This window comes from Phoenix dactylifera, chromosome 14 (assembly GCF_051530095.1).
Source record: "Phoenix dactylifera cultivar Ajwa chromosome 14, Ajwa_hap1_PhDact_Kaust_v1.1, whole genome shotgun sequence".
Lineage (NCBI taxonomy): Eukaryota > Viridiplantae > Streptophyta > Magnoliopsida > Arecales > Arecaceae > Phoenix > Phoenix dactylifera.
In genome coordinates this window covers 23,437,591-23,460,491 of record NC_143203.1, presented here as the reverse complement: position 1 = coordinate 23,460,491, position 22,901 = coordinate 23,437,591, and the positions used below count along the sequence as shown (strand labels likewise).

The 22,901-nt window shown below is 37.0% G+C and overlaps 2 protein-coding genes across 3 annotated transcripts; one reads left to right on the top strand and one right to left on the bottom strand.

Moving 5' to 3' along the window:
• Window positions 1-545: 545 nt before the first annotated feature.
• LOC103705015 (CBL-interacting protein kinase 32) lies at window positions 546-11,443 on the top strand. 2 transcript variants are annotated; one of them, XM_008788582.6, is made up of 15 exons: window positions 546-1,885; window positions 3,605-3,803; window positions 4,635-4,697; window positions 5,650-5,721; window positions 5,935-6,042; window positions 6,150-6,230; window positions 7,416-7,469; window positions 7,574-7,699; window positions 7,786-7,875; window positions 8,266-8,388; window positions 8,510-8,617; window positions 9,327-9,440; window positions 9,596-9,652; window positions 9,737-9,811; window positions 11,051-11,443. In XM_008788582.6, exons 1-15 carry the CDS (start codon window positions 1,656-1,658, stop codon window positions 11,129-11,131), a joined length of 1,581 nt encoding a protein of 526 aa, XP_008786804.2. In that variant the 5' UTR covers window positions 546-1,655; the 3' UTR covers window positions 11,132-11,443. The 2 variants fall into 2 exon arrangements, with proteins under 2 accessions (XP_008786804.2, XP_008786806.1); XM_008788584.6 differs by having other exon boundaries at window positions 1,614-1,885; window positions 3,550-3,803.
• A 4,879-nt stretch (window positions 11,444-16,322) lies between these two features.
• On the bottom strand, window positions 16,323-22,372 carry LOC103705017 (calmodulin-7). The gene is made up of 2 exons (XM_008788587.5): window positions 22,170-22,372; window positions 16,323-16,997 (listed from the first exon to the last, which is right to left on the bottom strand). The coding sequence occupies exons 1-2, from the start codon at window positions 22,243-22,245 to the stop codon at window positions 16,624-16,626; spliced, it is 450 nt and encodes a 149-aa protein (XP_008786809.1). The 5' UTR covers window positions 22,246-22,372; the 3' UTR covers window positions 16,323-16,623.
• Between the last annotated feature and the right edge of the window lie 529 nt (window positions 22,373-22,901).

Genomic DNA, 22,901 nt, shown 5'->3' with positions numbered 1-22,901 from the left:
AAACATACATCTAATTTTTTTAAAAAATAATATTTTCTTAATATTTATTTTTATATTTAAATAAATAATATTAAAGGTATAGATATAATCTAATCAAGATATAATTTATTCTACCTATTTATATTTTTTTTTCTCTTGCCGAGATGGATACATGGATAAACTTATATAACCATTAAAAATTATTATAAAGCAATAACAATCCTTGTTTAAACCTTTCTTAAAATCAAACCAAAAGCCAAAAAGACACTGACCAACTAAATAGATTGTCCATATTATCAATAGTGGACTACGCATTTGGAGCTGCCCTCTTCAACCAACTCAATTGGTTAAATGCTTGTAACCCCCTCACTCAAATTATCAAAATTCACATATTTATTGGGGAGAATCCCATTCACATTTCCATTTCACGGGTGATGGAAATGCCTCTGATGTGGCATAAACCGACCTTCCTATTGTGGATGGATACGTGGCAAGCAATTTTGAAAATATTTGAATTCTGGGCGGCAACAACTCTGTAATTAAGAGGGTCCAAAAAACGTAAAGACGGTGAGAAGTTCTTATGCCCTCATTCATCATTTTGCTTTTTTTTTGGTAGGCTAGCAAGTATATGAGCTGCCAAGGCCGAGGTGAAGGTTGAGACCGAGGTAAGAAAGTCGGCCAAACCCAAGGTGAAGGTTAAGACTATGGTGAAGATCGAGGCCAAGATGAGAAAATCGAGGCTAATGTGAGAAGGCCGAGGTGAAAAAGCCGATCTGAGAAGACTAAGGTAAGAAGGCCAACCTGAAAAAGTCGAGGTAAGAAAGCCGGCTTGAGAAGGCCTGGGTGAGACGATCGATATGAGAAGGCTGAGATGATAAGGCTGATCAGAAGAAGGCAATAGTTTACACTAATTTTCTTCTCTTATGCTTTCTATTTTTTTACTATTATTTCAAAACCTTTTTTTGACTTAGGCGTCGAAAGGTCCGGCCAGAACTAGTCCTGCGAGCTTTTCTCTTATTTTTATATCCCGATCAGCATCCTTCCATGGATTAATTGGTGCCCTCCAGACCTCCAGAGTCTGGCAGGATTTTGGCGTCAACCATCCCAATCCTCTCAAATTCAATTCCAACCCTCTTCCAAATATTCAAATCCTTTTCTGCTAGATTTATATAAAAAATAATAATTTTTTGAAAAAGTACCTCTTTGCTCATTTGATTTTTTCAAATTACGATTTCAGTGATAAATCAAACACATCAGAAATCTATTCTGATTCCAATCCGCCGATGCATCGCCAATCGATTCACAAATAGTAACATTTTTCCCATCCAATGCCAGGTTGGGACATCAAAGAAAAAAAGAAGAAAGGCAATGGTAATGTTAGGGCATCCTTTTTTTCAAAGGATTTTTGAAACTTATCCAAAGGGAAAGTTAATCGTCAAACCAAATCCCAGTAAAACTCCAGGTTAAAATTAGGGAGAAGACAAGGGGAGCTGGGTGGCCTGGCATTTTGTTGTCGCCATCAGTCTGACCACAGGCAGTGGTGCGGTGGCCCCTGCCCTCTTGACGCCCAGGACGGCGAATAGTTGCATGGAATTGGATTACCGGCTTACCGCAGCGTTCACCCCCTTTCCCCTGCCTCTACAACTACTTATGGCCCCTGCCCTGTCTTGGTTCATATGCAGCCTCTGTTCTTATCCATATACAGTCCCCTGTTCTGCTTCTTTTCCTTGTCTCAGTTTTACTTTCTTGGTCCACCCCAGCTCCCAGGAGCCAAAAAGTCGAGGAAAATATCCCTTAGCTGGTGCTCCGGAGCCTATCAAGTTATTATAAGTTTTCCTCTGTTTTGGTCGTTTTCCAGTGAGTTTGGAGCAGTTTCTGATCAGTTCCTCTGGATTGGTTTACAAAGGTAGGTTCTTGATCTCTCTATCTATCTTTTTTTAACCCCCTTCTCTCCACATTAAATGTAGATTTTACTTGAACATTTGTCTTTTAAAAAGAATTTGGCTTTTTTTTTTCCTTGGTAATTAACATATGGATTTTGTTGCTAGAGGGATTTTCAAGGTGGGATTTTATTTTTATTTTTTGTTGTTGTCTTATACATCAAGAATGGGAAATTTGGGTGTTTTGGGAAACAACCAGAGATGCAAGGATTGATTTTTTCCATTTCTTCTATGTCAGAAGATTTTGATTATCTGACTGTTATTTGTATGGTGTTTTCATGCTAGGGAGGCCTTTAATTATCTTTTTGTGCTTGTTGTAATGCAAACCACGATCTTCTCCTTGGATCTAATTAATTTTGTCGGGATTTAATTCTCCTTTTTCCCTAATTTGTTTTGGAATTTTTTTTCTTCAAATATTATTATTGTGATTGATAATCTGGCCCTCTCTTGTTGTAGACTTCTTCTTAGATATGCGTGTTATTCTCTTTTAGTTTGGAAGCTTCAACGAGCTGCAAGTTGTTGGCTGCACTCTTTGATTTGACTGGTTAATATGTCGCTGAAACTTTGATTCCTTCTATTAATGCTCTTTTTTCTTCTTCTTTTAATTTGGGTTACTATTAAAAAAAAAAGGTCAGCCGATATTCCATTCTTTCATTCTAGCTTTATCCACACGTCGCATGATGCCACTTTTAAAAATGACATTTGTGATGTATGTTTGTGTGCACATACATTCTATTGGTCTGGCTACTCAGATTTCCTTTATTAGTTTGGTGATATGAAGTCTTCAGATACTTGTGCATAGGTTTGTGATCTTTCAATTTCTGTGCCTGAAATCATGGCATGACCTTTGAAGGTCTCAGGTTCCAGTTACAAGCTTAGTAGTCTGAGGTTGCTAGTTTCTCTTTGTATTTCTGTGCTTGGAGTGTAGGTCCGTAACTCAATCTTGTTGTCAATATTATGCTGTTTGTGACATGATTTTTTTTTTTTTTTTTAATTCTATACTGCAATATCTTGGATCCATTTGCTTCAAGAATTTAAATCTCGAAGATATTGCTTACTGGCATCTAAAGTTCTCATTTTATCAAAAGGATAAAGGAAAACATTTTGAGTTCCCAATCAAATCTATAACAGGATGCTGGATATATAACCAATATTTGTAAGATTAACTTTTGTGCTGTCATATTTCAATTTCATTAGCAGTTTCTTTGTTTCTTTGTGTGTGCATATATCTAGAAATTTTAAATATTTCTCCTAATAATTGCACTAGCCATTTGTTGTTTTCCATTGTAAAGGGGGTATCTTGATCTAGAGCGCACAGGCCTTAATATAGTGAATTTAATTGTGTTGAACTGTCGGGCCCTTAGACACTCCCTTTTCTTCCCAACTTGTTTAATTGCAATTTCACTTGTCATTGATTTTTTTTCCAATGTATTGCACTTCATGTGAAAGATGAGTTCTTTGATCTTCATTACAAGTTTAGTTCCTAATTTTTGACTTGATCTAGTTATGCTAGCCTAAGGTCTGATCTCAAGAAAAGATAAATCTCTTCTGACTTGGTCTGGATTTGGACTTTCTCTTGTAAATATCATATTTGGTCAAATTCTTTTCGCCTGACTGTGGCTTTAAACAGCTCTCAGCGTATAATTGTAAAGGCGAATTTTGAGATCACTTATTCATTTCTCTAGAAAACACATCAGAGATACAAGACAGAAAATGAGTACAGCCAAGGTGAAGCGTCGTGTGGGCAAGTATGAGCTTGGGCGGACAATTGGGGAAGGGACATTTGCAAAGGTCAGATTTGCAAGGAACTCTGAAACGGGGGAACCTGTTGCCATCAAGATTCTTGATAAGGAGAAGGTTCTCAAGAACAAATTGGTTGAGCAGGTATTTCTTGCAGCATTTTTGGTGCTCTATTTAAATTTTAAGCTTTGTGTTTATTTTATTTCTGGCTAGTTTCTTAGGCATGTATGGAGTGCATTTCGGGGTCAATTTAGTGAATCCTAAGTTAATATTGCTGATGTATTGGGAGGCACTTAATGCTCTTGGGCCTGCCTAGATGCTGCATTTTGTTTATAATATGAACTTTCATGATTTAGTGAATTTAGTTACTCCTGATAGAAGTAACCCCAATGCTCTATGCACTCACCAGTCACCACCCTTAAACAGAAAGAAAAGGAGAAAATATAGAATAGAAAAGATGAGGTTACTTTGGTGCTGCAAATAAGGTATCGTTAAGTATATATTAAAAAAAAAATTTGTTTACAATTGAAGTAGCATTACTACAAGAACAAATATGTGCACGACAAATGTTAATTTGTCTATCATTGGAATATTCTTGATCCGATACTCAATATTTTCCTCTGAACTAAATCAGCCAGTCTGTGACCCTTCTTTCATATGATCTAATCATCAGAATTTTCCTTAAGGTCTGCTCTTGCTTTCTGCTACTTTTTAGAATATGTTTTACATTTTTATATTGATAAGAATGTGTATCATGGAACAATATATTTAGCTGATTCAATTATTCACATCAACAGTGTCTTCCGATGAGTCTTACTGTAACATTACCTAAAGCACAGTAATTTCTTCATGGCTTGTCTATAATGCCTTTTCTCTTATTATTTTAATACGTATTTGATTTGAAAATGCGTATGTTTCGTTTCTTAATTCTCAATCCTTCTCATTGCTAAGGGATAATTTTATACTTATATGCAGATTAAGCGGGAAATCGCCACCATGAAGTTAATAAAGCATCCTAATGTTGTTCGCCTATATGAGGTAATTTTCAAAACCTTTGGTATCCATGGTGGTCTTTTGGCACCTATAGTTTGGCAGTCTCACATCATTACTTGAGCAAAGCAATAAGTCATGACTGATGTAACAACAAGGGAAAAACTGTTTAAGTTTAGGTGTATCAAGTCTGGGTCCTTGATGTGTATCAAGGTGCTGTATATGCGTACATACCAGCGTATCCTTATTATATACAACAGAACAAGTCCGAGCCATATATGCATGCATATGCACAATAATTTCTAAAATGAGGTAGGTCCAGGGGAGTGAATTCATTAAAAGGAGAATGTCCTTATCAGTCCATAAAATATCCACCACTGTGCCTCCACAAAACAATCTAGATTTCTAACAACATTTTTGTCATCATTATCACTCCAAAGTTTGTTTAGCATGTCAAGTCCTCCAGGTTTGACTTAAGCTAAACCTACTATACTGGAAGATAAGTGACATAATATGATAAGACTGATTTTGCTATTTCATGCCCGAAGGCAAAAATTACAGGCTAACAAGGCACAGAATTCAGAACTGTAGCTCAAAGTTCAAGTTTTTTATTCAAAGAATGAATGCGAAAAGAGGATTAGTGCTCCAGTAACATTTCAGTCAAAAAAAAGGTCAATCTGATTGTAGGTTTAGAGTGATCCAGTCATTAGGAATATGGGATGTTTCCACTTTCCAGTCCTTGTGGTGATCCAGCTTATTGCTGGATACAGATTCTATGTGTACATCCATTCACGTGATTCTTATGTTTGATGCTATTAATATATAAACTCTGGAGCCCTTGTCATCTTTGCTTTTGATTAGTCAGGTATATTTTTCAGTTGATGATCAATACAACCTAGAATTCTAAAATTTACGAATGTGCTCAGACTATGACAACTTTCTGTTCATATCCATCTTTCCACCACGCTTCTATTTATCATGGTCTCATTTCTTTGTTCAGGTTATGGGAAGTAAAACAAAGATATTCCTGGTACTTGAATATGTTACAGGGGGAGAGCTTTTCGACAAAATTGTAAGTGTGAAACTTTTCCTTCTATGTTGGATTTAAAATAAATTGTATTAATGAGGTGAAATTATTGATTCAAAAGTTACAAAATGTCCTAGCATGCTTACAAAAATATACACTAAATCTTCATGCATACGTAGAACTTTCTTGTAGTACATTGTTGCATCCTTCCTGCAATTAGCTCCAGTGTTGATAGTGCTTAAAATTTCAAATTTGAAGGTCAACCATGGGCGAATGAGGGAGGATGAAGCACGAAGGTATTTTCAACAATTAATTAATGCTGTTGATTATTGCCATAGCAGAGGTGTATACCACCGTGACTTAAAGGTGAACTGCTTGATTCTTAGATGCCTTAGACATCCTGATTCTTTTAAGTTGCTCAGGGCTTTATGCTGAAAATATAAATCTTGGTATCCTCTGACATGTCTGTGCAGCCAGAGAATTTACTACTTGATGCATATGGAAACCTCAAAGTTTCTGATTTTGGATTAAGTGCGCTGTCCCAACAAGTCAGGGTAATTTTACATGCTCAAAGTCCTTGTTCTCGAATTGCCTCTAGATAATAACACTTTACAGCTTCTTGATCCATGTTTCTGAGTTGAGATTGCAATAGACAATTTTCGAAATTTTTTGATTTAAGGCATTAATATAACACTTTTTGACAAACCTGGTACGATTTAGTCTTATAGTTTGTGCTATATAGTTCCTTTAGTATTTTTTTCTCTTTTTGGACAATAATTATTAATTTTTGAATATAAGAAATTTTGCTTTGCTTTTTTTAGAAGAATTGTAACGGTTCCAAGATTATTTAACTTTTTTGCTCCCTCTGCATAACATGAAACACAACTGTCATGTGGACACAGCCATCCTGCATTTATGGAACAAAAATTTATATAATGACAAGAGACAATGGTTCCCTTTCCTGCAAGTACTGGTCCTTCAAGTTTGTCATTGAAGAATACTTTTTTAAATTTTTGATGAAAATGATGGGATTAACCCATCAATCCTTTCATGAAGGGAATGTAACAGTCAAAGAAAGGGTTGGATGACCCATAAATAACAGAAGTCATGGAGAGGAAGAGAAGCAACTGGAGGAGCTTGCGGTTACAATTTGAGCTGCAAAAGAAACTTCAAGATATTGTTCTTGTGCATCTGCCTGCCACCAAAGGACACATTACCATCTTTAAACTTTATAACCGGGAATTATATATGCCAACTGTGTGGCAATAGGTCCTTTGCTGCATTTCTCTAGAAGGAAAGCATTAAAGGGCAATGTTGTGCTGGGGTTTTTGTGTACCTGTAAACTATTATTGACCCAACTAAAGCACCTACCATAAAGTCATGAGTACAATTTCAATTGGACAATAGTCCTAAACAAGTCCTAATCTTTCCTATATTTCTGGCACTGTAAACTTTTAAAGTTTAAAATAAAACTGATATCTTGGTACTTAATAAAGTCAGGTCTACTAATTGCTAGAACTAATAGCTAATGATTGGTGGCCCTATGCTTCAGTCGTATGATTGTCGAATTCTTCAATCCACCATAAAAAGGATGCTAGAACTCCGACCCTTTTTTTTTTTTGACAAATTATGAGATCTGCTAGTTACTTCTTGGACAAGTTTTCATATTATTACCTTTTTATTAATCATTATTTCTCAAAACTTAATCGAGTTTCCACTATTAATGTTGTTTCCTTCAGGATGATGGCTTGCTTCACACTACTTGTGGAACTCCGAATTATGTTGCTCCAGAGGTGCAAATGGCAGTTTTATGATTTTAAAATTGGCAAATATGTCTTCTGCCCATTTTCTTTTTTTAAATCATGTCAAGTATAATTTTCTTTTTCCCTCTGTTTAGGTCCTCAATGATAGAGGCTATGATGGGGCAACTGCAGACTTATGGTCATGTGGAGTCATTCTTTTTGTGTTGCTAGCAGGGTACTTGCCTTTTGAGGATTCTAATCTTATGACCTTGTATAAGAAAGTGAGCATTATTCTATATCTAGGATTTAGGATTCCATGTATTCTTACATTCTCGTCCATTTCTAAGAATTTTTCTTTATGATGCAGATCTCGGCTGCTGAATTTACATGCCCATCTTGGCTTTCCCTTGGTGCCATGAGACTGTTGACAATAATCCTTGATCCAAACCCGATGACAGTAAGTTGCTTATCTCGATCAAATTAAACAGTATTTTTTTTTAGATAACCTTTAATGGAGTAGAAGGTATTTGTGATTTGATTCATAAACTAGTGTTAGATGCTAATTCTAATATATAATTAATAAGAATCACAATCAACATTGAATCATAGATAGAAAAATGGGAGCAGGTTTGACTATTTTGGATTGGTTTCTTATTGGTCATAAGATATAATTATTAGTCATATTTAACAAGAATCTGTGGTTGGCACTCAGAAAAATAAAAGAAGAAAATAAAGGAAAAGAAAAAGGTAGACAGCTCATTTTAGTCATATACTGTGAGAGAAATTATGTGTTTGCAATGTGTAAGGGCACAATTTGTTAAACTTGAATTTTTATGACTGATGGCAGCGAATAACTATCCCCGAGATATTGGAGGATGCATGGTTCAAGAAAGGCTATAAGCCACCAGTCTTTGAGGAGAAATATTATGCAAATCTGGATGATGTGGATGCTGTTTTCAAGGATTCAGAAGTGAGTTGAAGACGAGCTCCAGGGGCAATTATAGTGCAGTTTTTTTTTCTTCATTTGGCACATGCTGTTGTGGTGGTTATGGTTAAAATGGTATTTACTACATGTGTTACCTTTATTTCAGGAGCACCATGTAACGGAGAAGGAAGACCAGCCAGCAGCTATGAATGCATTTGAGCTGATTTCAATGTCAAAGGGGCTAAATCTTGGCAATTTGTTTGACATAGAACAGGTTGAAATACTCTATACTTTTTTGTAGTTGGTCATACAATTTCCATGTTTAGGCAATGGATAAAATAATGCCCTTACAATTTTTCTATATGTTTTGGAATATGATATTATTAGATTCTGGTATTGCAATAATCCTGGACCCCACGAAAAAACACTAGCCAGAAGTTGTAATTTAGGATCCGTGGCCCTACTTAAATTTCCAAGCACCTCCCCCAACACACCAATGATGTGTGACTAAACTCATGCCCGCATGAATCCTCACACACTCCTAGTTTTGGGCCTGTCATTCTCGTTGGACAAAAGGTCTAATCAGAAACACAATCACAAATGCCATGATCTTCTTGTGATCAACCACAAAATTAAAAAAGGGCTATCTCTTGGCAAGGCCGCCGGTGCTTAAAAGGGGGGAGTATAGGACCCATGTAGGTATATGCTTAGTCTCACATTGGCTGTGTGTTGGAGAGGTCTTACAACCTGAAATATTACCTCTTTGGCTGACCTTTTTGGGTGAGTTCCTAGTCACTACCGGTATTTTAAGTTATTCATGAACAATCTCATTTTATTTTATTCCAAACTCAAATTTCTCTTAAGAAGCATATATTGCATCTGTTTCCTATATGGAACGGTTCAGATTATTACTATAAGTAGGCTTAGTTTTGCTGGTCATCATGTATATAAGATTCTAAATTTCCCACTCTCACTCATGACAGGAATTCAAGAGAGAAACAAGATTTACATCAAAATGCCCAGCGAATGAAATCATTAGTAAGATCGAGGAAGCTGCAAAGCCACTGGGCTTTGATGTTCAGAAGAAAAATTACAAGGTGGGTCATGTGTAGGACTGTGGAGTGCAACAACCTATTCTTATAAACATGTTAGAGGGTCTGTGCCAATCTTCATGGTAGAGGAGCTAAAGGCGACATTATAGATCTATCTCTCATTTTTCCCCATCAAATAACTCTTCCTCTTCTATTTTCAGATGAAGCTGCAAAACATGAAAGCTGGAAGAAAGGGGAACCTCAATGTTGCTACTGAGGTATGATCGAGTTCGTACTTGATTTAATTGCCAAAAACGAATAGGTTAAATTTTTTGTTCTAACAGTTGTATTATGACTCTCAGGTATTTCAAGTAGCTCCCTCTTTTCATATGGTTGAGGTACGGAAAGCTAAAGGAGATACTCTAGAGTTCCACAAGGTACTGTCATAAATTTTGACCAATTATAATGATTTCTTTGTAGTTGACTGGGCGAACATGCTAGACATTTGTATTTCTAAGAAGAGAGTATTTCTAGACATTTGGCTGAATCTTCTACATAGTTGGAGGAACTGGATTGTTGTATTCTAGGTTGTCAATTTGATGGCATATTACCGTGCTTCTTATATGAGATTCACCTCATTTTGATTGACTTTACACCGGTAGGAGTTCTAGAGATCACTCACTAGTGAGATGTCAGTGCTGCTGACTGGTTATGGTTAGACACCTCTGAGCAGATCATGATTCATACCATTCTTTGAAACATAGTGATTGAATTTTGATTTGTTAACTTTCATTATTTTTTTATCCAACTTCTCATATGAATGTTTTCCCACAATTTTGCGATATTGCTGCTTAGAAAGAAATACAGTACTTTCTGAGCTGGTTAATTTCTGAATAACACATGAACTGATGCTAATAATGTAATGTATATTTTGTTGCTTGTCTTTTACTTAAATAAACTCGAACTCATATAAACAGATTTTTTTTAGTAACTTTAACATTTCTGATCTGTAAACCATCACTTGCTGTGAAGCTGCCAAAGAAGTGTAATGTTTGTTTCAAGGGGTCTAAGTCTGCAAAGTATATACAAGTAAATTTATATGCATATTTTGTATTTAAGTAACCATCATCTATATGTGTTTTTCAATCAAACAATTTCAAGAAAAGGCTTGATTTGAGACTAAAATTTCATCTTTAATCAAATATTGATGGTTATCTGACATGGATAACTTTGTGATAGACTAAAAATGAATCTTAGCCACTCTCTTGTCTGCATGTGTGCTAACTGCCTAGCTTCATAAAAAGTGATGCAGCAGATATCATAAAGTACTTGAGCGAATATAGCAAAGCATCATTTGGCTGCTATGCACACCATAGTATTACCTCAAAATCATTAGTCATGAGCTAAATGCTACAAGCAATGATTGTTTGATAATATATTAAACCTGTTCCCATGTACTGCACCATTCCAAGCCGTGAAACTGCATAAAAGTTTGGGAAGCCTTCAGTCTCTGCTTGGTCCCCTTGTACTTCCATCACGGCTCCTATTTTTCTGGCTCGAAGAGCTTAATATGAGCAATTACATTTGCTTGTCCTTATATATAACTAATTTGACGAGATTCTTATGCATGGTTGGTTTAGCAGTTCAGCTGATCATAATTCCTTTTGTCTCTGCAGTTTTATAAGACTCTCTCCAACAGCCTGAAGGATGTTGTTTGGAAATCTGAAGACGAAATGCATGACAATGCTGCCAAATGATGCCTCTTGGAGATGAGGGTGAGCTCCTTTTTCTTTTCACAAAAGATATTAGCTTCTGGTCGCCCAGTTTTTTTCCCCCTGGAGCAAGCTGTCGACCGTGCTGGCTGGTGCGTGATTCCCTGCTGCATTTTTTTTCCTCTCTGTTACAAACTGTACCATTGTAAATGTTGGGGCAGACTTGTTTGATTGTTTTATTTGTTGTTTTTTCTGTATTATTGGTGGAGAGAACAAAGCAAGCATGAGTTTCATGTACTTTGTATACTGCTGTTGATCCTATATAAAGAGAGCTCTTTTCGTGCAGTGCTATATAAACCTATGACCTTTGCTTGAAGATATGAACCCAGGCTCTCTATATCCATGGAGTACTCGCTTTCATTTACAATCATCTTTTTGAGTGTTTCTGCAGCTTCTCTGTTTCTTGGTGTCAAATAGGTTCGGCAAATGAAGATTAATCAGAGAAAAGATGCAGAAGGTTTATTGGTAGCAAAATGTGATCACGATTGCTGAGCCGTTACCTCACTTGATTCCTCGTTAGTGTCTCACTTGGATTATTTAGACCAAATTTGCCATTGCTGCCAGGACCAAGTGTAAAAAGGAAGGAAAATAGTTGGTAACATCCACCCTATAGATTTTCTGCATGGTACCTGTTAATGCCTGATATATTGTTGATGCATTTTCTATTTGTTAAAATATTAGAATTAATTGGTTAGTTAATCTGTTATCAGAGGTGAAGGTTATGGGTTCAAATCTCATTCAGGTTTTTTTCTTTTTTAAAAAAAAGAATCGCCTGTTATCATGAGTTTCTTATCAACTGTCTTTGGATTGCTCTCTCCTAATTCAAAACTTTGATTCAGAAACAATTTACTAGCCTGTACTCTTGGAAGGAAAATTTTGAGTGTATCTGAACTAATACTTTCCTGTACTGTATATCCTTAGATATTTTCAAAAGGATTGGATCGACCAATTTGGAGAGAACTTCTTCAATGGCCATCCTTTAATATTTATTTTTCCTTAAAAACTGCTCCCATATCGCCCTATAAACAGGCATACAGAGAGAAAAAAAAAAAAAACAAGCCAATTTGGAGCAGTACTACATAAAACACAAGCAAGAGGATCACCATTTTAATTAGATTATCAGCAGTGAGAAGCTTGCTCTCAGTCACCAACAATGAAGAAAACTTTTTATCCTCTGAACCTGATTACCAAATGGGTGGCAATCCAGAGAAACAAAGCACTAGTTATCTATTGTGGTGTGGTAACAGCATGAACAGTCTCGCTTGCACCCATGCACGTTATGGCATTCATTGTATTCAATCTATTATGAGAGGAAGCAAGATCTAGGATTAGCAAATTAATCAGAAAACATGCAAAGAGACAAGAATTTGTGTGATTCAGTCTAGAGCATGCGTATATGGGCAGAGACGATTGGAGAATGCTTACTGGTGCAGGCAAAATACAGAGGAGAGGAGAGTTTCCAATGCAAAACTTTCAAAATTGCCCTGAAAACACGAGAAAGAGTCCCCAAATGCTAGAAAGAGCGAAAGCGGCGAGTCCCTTTCAGCAGTGTATTCTGAGGCAGACCGCAACACGATCCCAACTGCAGACGAAATAGGAACATCCGGGCACTCCATTCCAACACCTCTCGTTTGGATTTTTTTGGAAGTATTCAAGAGCAAATAATAGCAGTAGCAGAAAAACGGTAACCATTACGAAGGGAAGGGGCTACAAATTGTCTGGACAAAATTATATGTAATTAAGAAACTAACTGTTGAATTAAATGAAATATTTTAAAAATTTGAAAACTAAATTGGTCAACAGCTAAGTAGCAAGCATCCGCGCACAAGAAAGGGAGCAAATATAGAAAAATTCCCAAAGGAAGTAAGCCATAACAAATGTCATGCATCCACGCGCAACAGCAAGCATGGAAAAGCCTCTCGAAGAAGGAAGAAAGCATGGACGACCAAGATGCAACAAGCCGCATGATCAAAAGAGCACAAGAAGACACGTCATCAATCCGCGGGAGGAGAGTCTGCTTCTTTTGACACGCCTGAGCCTAGATAAATGGCTCTAGGGATCATTTTAAATACAATCAAAATTTTCTCTTCTCCCTATTCTAAGAGTCTAGATAAAAAGGGCTTTAGGGATTATTGGGGAGAAAAGAAATAAAGAAAAATTTTCTTCTCCTCGTAATTTTTTTAAGTTTCTTTTGAGCTATCTGCAAGCATGAATGTGCTCTTCTTTCTTCCCTGGAGGTGCACTGTTGGAGAAGACGTGGTTCTGTATTGGGTCGTCGTATCTCTAGGAGATCTGTGCCAGCAGACCTGTGCGGGTGGGAATAAACTTTTCTGGAACAATGCATCAGCGTGCTTCGATCCACAGGCCATCTTCTCTCTCTTTCTTCATTTTACTATTATATTGTCAAGTTAATTATTTGCTAGTTTATTCTTCTTATTTACTGTTTTTGAATATTAGAAATATTTAATTTATCAATTATATTTGTGCATCTAGGCTAACACTAACATCTGATGATTATACTTTTAGAAACATAACATGAAACTTCAAAGCACAGAAAGTGAAGGCAACTGAATTAAAATTGGTCCAACTAATTAATATGAAAAAAGATAGACACTTGATTAAGAAGAATATCAAAGGCAAATATGAGCAGGTTCATTGAGTATATAAGATCCTAGAGTTGGTTTGGCAATATAATTCAAAAACATCAGCCATGAAATTTTAGGGTGCATTTAGTTCGAGACTAAATTGGAAACGGAATGGTCATGTTCTCCGATATATTTGGTTTGGAATAGAAGTATTTTTTAGTAAATTTTTGGAAAATCAGTTAAGGAGAGAGATTTGGAAAATCAATTTTTCCAATAAATCTGACGGAATAATATTTGAATACTATGAGGACAACTGAGATTAGATCTTGGGGATAGTTGGGAATGAGATTCTTCTCAACTAAATGGCTGGAGCAGGAGACACTGACTCCTTTTCTAGAGCCCAACTCTCCTAACATTGCCCTTAGTTTACTAATAATGAATCACAGAGCAGCGGGTCCACCATCAGGTCATTACTTGTGTTGGACAAATATATATATAGAAGTTCAAGACCTTACACTATTTCTGTATATATTTTTATTTATGCACTGTAGTCCAACACCCGAAAAAAAAAAAGAGGAGGAAAAACTTATAAATTGAGGCTACCAAGTTATGCATGACATAAACTAGGACAAAAACCACAAGTTACCTTCAAATATGAGATCGCAAGGAAGACTTGGTGTACGATAGTTCAGACAGAACACAAAGGATATACTTATCCTATGAACGAAAACTCTATTCCTCATGGTTTTGACTCCATTATGAAAAATTAAGCCAGAAAACCTCTTCACCATAACAATGAACGCAAGGCTCAGGCTGAGTACTAGTGCCGGAGGTGATCACTAAGGAAGAATCAGAGATAAAAATTTTGCCTTCTTAGTTGCAAAGTTGGGAGAAACAGTTTGAAGCAGCATTGCCTGAAGTGTTTTGAAATTAGTCTAGAACTATATATCCAGAGGACAGAGCAAGCGAGATAGACGCCCAATATTTCTCGCAAAAGAGAGAGAACCGAAGCATCAGACGGGCTTTAGAGGGTTGTCACCTTACTATGATTCTGGCCGTTTAGCTATAATAGATTGTGATTAGCCTTCATGCCAGGCAAATAAAAATATCCATGCACAAATGACCTACGATGTACGTGCCAGAGTTTTAGAGTCTCTCTTCGTATTATGGTAGTTTGGCGATGTCTCCAGTTATTGCAAGCTTGTTCCTTCCGACGATATGACTTTCCCCACAGCTATCACCATGTTATTATCAGAGGATGGTGCAGTTCTTCGAGCAACGGCCACCGCACTTCGTCGGAGAAGGGCTTCGCTCAGCCATGCGTCCCCTCCTCTTCTCTTCTATCTTCTTTTGCCTCCTCCTGCAAAAGATTCCAAATGGCAAAGCAGATCAGAGCTCTTCCACCCGCCTTTTGAATCCTGCAACCTCTTTATGCGTATAAACCGCATAAAGCCTTCAGAAGAAATTATTAGGTGGATCAGATCAGCCATAAATCTAGGATGGATGGATGAAATCATCGTAGATGGATTCATTTCATCCTAAGGTGAAATGGACCCACGGTGGTGGCAAGCCACAGAGAATCCACACTCATGAACCAATCAATGCCAAATGCTTGTTGAAATCTAAAGACACATCTGTGTTGTAGGGTGCAAAATGCTTCTAGGACCTTCAAGTCACATCCATTGCAGGCATCGCCGGGAGGCCCTACCCCATCAAGCCAGGAACTGCTGATGTGCCTTCTAAGGTCCATGTGTACCCCAAGAATGCGACTTCTCCGGTAATCACTTTTTATTATAGGTGTTGCATTATACGAGATAGCACTGCCTTTTTCGCGGCGTTGCGACGCGTGGTTACTTGTAAGGACTGCCGCGCTCTTAAAGAGACTGAAAGATGCCTGATAGGCACCTTCATTTTGGTCCAGACTTGCGTCCATTTGAGTGGCCGAGATTTTTTTTTTTTTTTTCACCTTCTGATTCTCTCTGGATTTTTATTCTGTACTTCTGGGTGAGAAAGATGACCAAATTGTCCGATAGAGCATGGCAGCCACGTCAAGCCATCATCTCATTGATATGATATTTGTTTCGCATAAAAGATGTATGAGCATGGCAGCACAGCATCCAACCAATGTAGATCGGAATCCAGATTAAAAAACTTCATGCAGCTAGCCCTGAAAGAGCTAACAAATGCCACGGGCTTTAACGGATCACTTGCTTGCAGGCCAATTGAGATGAAAGGTTTCTTAATTTGGCCTGCTCTCCAAGTGCGAAAGAAACAACAATTAGAAAAAGGATGGGCGTCGACCCTGCGAGGTTTAGGGCGTTTAAGGCCATCAAACAGACGAAAAAAATACCCTAAAGATGCGCTCAACCAAGAAACATGGTGTGACAGTGATTTTAAGGAACCCAGAAGAACCAGAGAATCACCGGTTTTGTGTTAAGTTTGGTCGCACTGGAACGGATACATACAGCGGTTTGAAGGATCAAATGATGATAACCACATGTCGATTGGAAGAAGGGCACATACAAAAAAAAAAAAGGATAAAAATAATGACTTCAACAAAATTTGAGTCATCCAAGATGGCGCCCTGTAGCTAGTTTGCAATAGTTTAGAAGATAATGGAAAAGGAAGATCCTACATATAGATCCAAGTCCAAGTTCTGAAGAGGATGAAAAGATCAGGAAACAGAAACAAACACAAACAGTGCAACACAACCATCCAAGCCAGAAGAGAGACGGTATGTATCGCTGTTCTTATATTTTCCACAACTAGGACACAACTAACTAAATAACTACTACTAACTACAAGACCACGAATGAAGGGAATCCCATAATACTACTAAGCTGCCATGATGTTCTGCTTGTTATATAAAGGTTCTTAGTGAGGAAGGATTTCTCACTTGGCCATCATGACTTTGACGAACTCCTCGTAGTTGATCTGGCCATCACCATCAACATCAGCTTCGCGGATCATCTCATCAACCTCCTCATCAGTTAGCTTCTCACCAAGGTTGGTCATGACATGGCGAAGCTCGGCAGCTGAGATGAACCCATTTTGGTCCTTGTCAAACACCCGAAAGGCCTCCTTGAGCTCCTCCTCTGAATCAGTGTCCTTCATCTTGCGAGCCATCAGGTTAAGGAACTCTGGGAAGTCTATTGTACCATTGCCATCTGCGTCCACCTCATTGATCATGTCCTGAAGCTCGGCCTCAGTAGGATTCTGCCCCAGTGATCTCATAACAGTTCCCAGTTCCTTGGTTGTGATGCAACCTGTGCAGTTTCATGAAAAATAAACTGTATTACGATTTCATATCACATAGCTTTTCCTTTCATCTGGGAATTTCCATACCCAGTAGCAATATTCAACACAAATTAAAATAGTAGCGTGTATATTCAAAAGCATGCTGCTTTCCAATCTTTAACATAAGTTACCGTAGCATGGCTAAAATGAAAATTTTCAGCTAGATAAATAAATAACAATGTAAATAAATAAAAGAAAGCATGTAGCACAAATGTAAACTAATGAACCAGCAAGTGATCAAACAACAATTATCAGTTAAAAGCTGACGAACTAGTGAAAATGCAAAAATGGAGCAAAGCATGTTATGCTGCAAAGTCTCAAAACATAAAATAAATGTGTATGGGCGCTGACAAAAGGACTGCATTTTCAGGTACATTTGCCAGTGAATAAGGAGGCTCAGGAACTGCAAGGCATAAATCACCTACCAATAGTAGAACTTATATACTCCTGTCATGCTGGACAGAAACCACTTGCCAGCATTCTACACTATGGTTTTTATGCACACCTTTGATGACCTAGGTAAGTTCAGCCCATGAAGCTACCCACAAAAGGGGAGAAAGAGACCAGACAGAGCAGCATACAAAACGAAGTACAACAAAATCAGCCAAACTCAATGCAGCTGCTTGATCCAAAAACAAGATTTAAGCCAAATTCTAGCATATATAGAAACATATCTCTCACATGCATCAAATACAAAATCCTTGACAGCAAAGTCTTCTTGAATCCTCACTTCAACTCTTTCCTAGTTCACAACTTCGGCAAATTTGTTTTAGCACTTATGAGCATAATATAGTGCAGATGTGGATGGCCATTGCTTAATTTTTCCCATATCACAAACAGTAGATTCTTATTAGTGAATGCCATTAGCTTCAATAATCAATGATGAAAAAGGGAGTGCATACACCATAAAGAAATTAAAAGGTTTGTTGAGCTTCAAGTATGTAACAAAAGGCATATCATTAAGTGGCATTGCTACAATCTGCACATGCTGGTTGAACTAGGAGAAAAAGCTATGGTATAACTTATCTTGGTTACAAAATGATGCATGGTAATCAGTTGCATGAAAAAGTAAAAAAAAAAAAAACATCACACCCAAGCACTGTTACACACAAAATTGACAATCTGCTTGATCATATACTTTACCTAGGCCACAATGCGTCGAGCATATGTAAATGGATAACTAACACGATAAAGATCCAAATGCCTAATGTAATTAGTCATCTATCAGATCCCACAGGCTTGAGTTGCAACGAATAATTATATTCAAATTTGAACAAGAGACTAGTAAATTCTGACCCTATCTGACTGCTAAAATCTCTAAATCTCAAGAATTTGAACCCAAATGATCATATTCAAATTTGAACAAGAGACCAGTAGTTTCTGACCCTATCTAACTGCCCTCTACATCTCAAGAATTTGAAAAAACCAAATACATTTGATCCAATTAAATGTTCAATTGAAAACTAACATTGTCTTAACCGAATGCTATATTAATCAAAAGAAACAGTAGTCTTGAACTGTTGGATGTACAACATAAAATAGCCTAATGTGAAATGCATAGATCTTCATGTGCTACAAAACTATTACATTATCATGACAACAAATTCCACGACAATTTCGTGATGTTTCATCTGAAACATCATGGTTTAAACCTAAGAAGTATTCCAAAGATTCTACCTTGCATTTTCAAGTCAGGGAATGTCTCCAAAACAGATTTCCCTTCGAAAAGCATAAATTTGCAATAGCTGAGATCACAAACATTGAAAAAAATGTGGGTGCAATAGTGGCTTGTTTTGTCTGCAAGCCTGCTTTCACTTTGGATGAACCATGAAATCTCAAAAATTTGTGATCACAAGGCCAGCCTTTAAAAGCAAAAAGCAGCATCTCACACTCCATATTCAAGTAGCATCTCACACTAAGCTAATCGGGTGGTGAAAAGGAAAGAAAACCTTCTGCTACACAGATATATAGAAAACCTGCCCTTACGCTATGTGAATCCAAAGAAAAAGACATAAAGAGAAAAAGAGAAAGATAAAAAAGAAAAGAAACAGAGAATAAAAAAGAAAATTAAATGAGATAACTGAAAAAAAAAGGATTATCTAAGTGTAGAATCCAAGTATCTTAATAATTTGTACATGCATATATAAAGAACTACAGCAAAACACCCAAAAGATCCTTACTTGCCAAGCTTACTATACAACTGAAGTAAATTCTTTTTAATAAACATTACTACAAAAACTATCATATGTAGGATTCGATAATAGAACACTAAATCCAAACTTTTTAAAACCCACAATGAGGTAGACTTAGATTCCAACTATTTTTTGAATTGAGAGTACATCCAATTTGATGACATTTAAAGACCAAAAATAAAATATATTAAACAACTAAATGTGTGGGCACAATCTACAACTTCTAATGTTCAAACTGCTTGCAAAGCAAAAGAGGAAAGAAAAAAGATGAAGACCTTTCCCTATACACAGCTTTGAAAGCTATCCATGAGCCACGGGAACGGAACAATTTGCAGTGGTGAAAGCGAGCTATTGAGGCATTATCCGAAGCGGGAAGATTCTCCTTTTCTTTAGATAAGTTCTAATAAAAACGGTAGTGAAAGGGTAGTAAGGGATTTTTTTCATCGACCTTGTAGTCGTTATCTCGCCGTATGAATTTGTTTGTAAATGCGGGTTCTTACCCCTTATTCGCCAATATGAGATTATTAAGAGTAGCGAAGGAAGGTTCCCCCGAAGGAAGCCGGGGTAGGAAGGAATGTTTAGAGATGGAGCGAAAGACCGCACTCAAGGCAGAGAGCACTCGAAAGACTTTCCTTCCTTATTAGGATGTCGATCGAGATCGAGGTTAAGAAGCTCCAACTCAAGTTCGATAATGACATTTTAGCAGCCTGTAACACGTGTTAAACATGGGCGATGGGTGGGGAAGAGAATCGGGAATGAAGACCACAAGGTAGAAATTCTCCTTGCCGAAAGAGATCACTTAGAAGGGCTTAAATCTAACTCGAAAAATGGAGAGTTTTGATCCTGCCTGAGGCAGAAATGGAGCGAAAGTCACAATTCCACGATTAGGGATCAGACTTGTCAACAATCTTTTGTGGTATCTGGAGAAGCGCTTTTCTTATTGAAAAAAATAGGTAAATCTAAACTTTCGATCTTGAATAACCCATCTTTGGAGGTACACCGGCCGTGCCACATAAAGCGTTTCAAAATGGTCATACCAAAATCATGAACAAAGTAATCAATTTAGAATTATGATCTATATCAGCCAATAAATTACTTTATCGTAATTCTAATTTCAGATATTGTTAACTTCCCTGTAAGGAACTGCTAAGTGTATAATAATGTAAATGATCCATGTCAACATCTTTGAAAATTAATGGGTCATTGACAATAGGTATAATGGTAGATAAATTAAAAGTGCTTCCACTGATTGAACCATATCCTGTAAGATCATAAAGATGTAGATATAATATAATTCAGAAATGAAATCCTTTTTTAATTCCACTTTGCCCTTTTATATTAATGCTGCTTCTCATTAATCAATTTACCCTATAGGGTGATTAGATAAAAGCTTCCAGAAGCTCAACGGCTGAAGAATCACAGGGTTCACTTTGGACCCATGTTGAAAAGGAAACTCTCGCTTTGTATCTCCAGCAAGAGGAAAGGAACTAGCATAAACATATCCTGGAAAATGTTAGTTTCTTTTCCTTATCACTTAAACATAAGAACTCGAAATTAATTTTTGATTATACATTTATTAATGCAGAAAACCTTCTTAAAAAGTTTATGACTCCACCAAAATAAATTATTCACATGTCTAAGTTTCAGAGGACAGATATATGGTCAATCATGCACTTTGTGTCACATATTCTTCTTACCTTTTTTATATAATAGCATGATAATAAATTCTCCTAAACTAGAGGTACTGAAGCTTCAATTTGTAAGTTTCAGAAAAACAAACAATACAAATAAGACAGATGGACCAAATTCAGCTGGAAGTTGCACACCAATACATGCCAAAACATGTCAAATAGACTAGATCAAACTTATAGTATTTCAAACAATTACTAGATACTGTAATAAATCCCTCCAGAATCTTAAACCGAATACGACACATTTGACCACTAAAAATAGATATCATGTAAAAAATGATGGTATTATCACAAGTGTACAGTTCAGAGCCCTGTCGAAGGATTCAAAAACTTGTATGACTACTTCAATTAGTTTTTAACACTAATTGAATAAAAAAGGACGAACTTGTTTCCTGTTTCATTATCTTAATCAACTGGTCGGACAAGGCCCAACTTTTCCTTAAACACAAGAGAGAGAGAGAGAGAGAGAGAGAGAGAGAGAGAGAGAGAGAGAGAGAGATGAATGAATTCAACCAATAGCATCTAAAACTTCAACAACTAGAACGACTTTCCAAATATTGAGGATCACAAGCCCTTAGCTCCACTACCCAGCACAAAGAACACAAATTACTGAAACATGAAGGTGGAAAAGTTTTTTTTTTTCCAAATTGAATTAACTAACTAATATCTGCGTCCATCAACAGAGAGAACAAACATATTTCCAGTTCTAAATAACTTCGAACATATAAAATCAACAACAGGTGCATGTCATCATCCTTCAATCGGATGTTGTAGTCATTCAAGCAACTGGACCACATAAAATGCCAATCACAAAAAACCAAATGATCAAAGAAAAATTCAAAAAAGTTGCAACATCATAACAAGATGGAATCGATCAGCAAATAGCAAACAGACTTAGAACCCCATAATCCAAAGCCAGATCCAGTGATACAAGAATCAGCAAACCATACTAAAAAGATAGAGATCGTCAACCATCAAAAACTGGATCAACCAGAAAGGTCCAGATAAAATCTAACGAAAAGAAAACCAACAACTATTAATCCCAAAAAAAAAGTTAGAGGCATGAGATTCCAATATATAATCTAACAATAGAAATCTATCAGAAACCCTATACTAACGATCTCGATTAGAACCAGCCAATCCATATCCGGATCTGGCAAAAGAGCATTCAATCTCAAACAAAACGAGATCAGAAGCAAAAAAAGAAACAAGACCAGTGGAGAATAAATCAAAGAAAGGAGGATCAAGGGGATCTGACCGTCTCCGTCCTTGTCGAACAAGCTGAAAGCTTCCTTGAACTCGGAGATCTGGTCGTCCGTGAGCTGATCGGCCATCGTTGTTCTTCTCCGAGAGAGATCGAGAAAGAGGGATCGAGAGAGGCGTTAAGCGGAGGAGGGACGGCGAGGAGAGTTCAACGGCTTTTTGGTCGGGGAGGATCGGTCGGGATCTTTTATACCGGCGGAGGATGCGTTTGGCATCTTATGCTCTTCATCCGGACGTGACGGCGTTCTTCAATACGAGGCATACATTATAACGGAAATGCCCCTGTTGTTGAAAATAATTGCTTTGATCGCCCCTGCATTTGATAGACTTTTTTTTTAGGATAGGTGGAAATTAAATGAAAATTTATAATTGAATTAACTGTTTTTTTCTTACATGGAACCGCATTATAACGACGAACCTTGCTCTGAAATTCGTGCTAGAACTCCCCATCTCGTATCATACAATTTTTTTCTCAATTATCTCTTAGTTGATAAGCTTCTTTTTTTTTGACATCGCAAATTGAATGACATCCTCTTTCAATAAATCTCATGAGCGGCATCCACATCCTGGCCCATAAAGAAGAATCAGGGACAGCATCGTAATTTAGTTAAAAGGGCTTAAAGTGCAAAAGAGGGAGAATGAAGGAGTGGGGCGGTGATGCAGCGTTTTAGTCTGTCGGGATTCCGCACTTAATAAAACGTTTCTATCGATTTAAGTACCATTAACG

Bases quoted from the DNA above. Each gene is read 5' to 3' on its own strand.
- LOC103705015 (XM_008788582.6), top strand. From the start codon at position 1,656: ATGCAGCCTCTGTTCTTATCCATATACAGTCCCCTGTTCTGCTTCTTT. The intron at 8,618-9,326 runs GTTGAAATACTC...CACTCATGACAG, and splicing joins ATTTGTTTGACATAGAACAG to GAATTCAAGAGAGAAACAAG. The intron at 9,441-9,595 runs GTGGGTCATGTG...TTCTATTTTCAG, and splicing joins TTCAGAAGAAAAATTACAAG to ATGAAGCTGCAAAACATGAA.
- LOC103705017 (XM_008788587.5), bottom strand. From the start codon at position 22,245: ATGGCCGATCAGCTCACGGACGACCAGATCTCCGAGTTCAAGGAAGCT. The intron at 16,998-22,169 runs GTCAGATCCCCT...GAAACTGCACAG, and splicing joins GTTCGACAAGGACGGAGACG to GTTGCATCACAACCAAGGAA.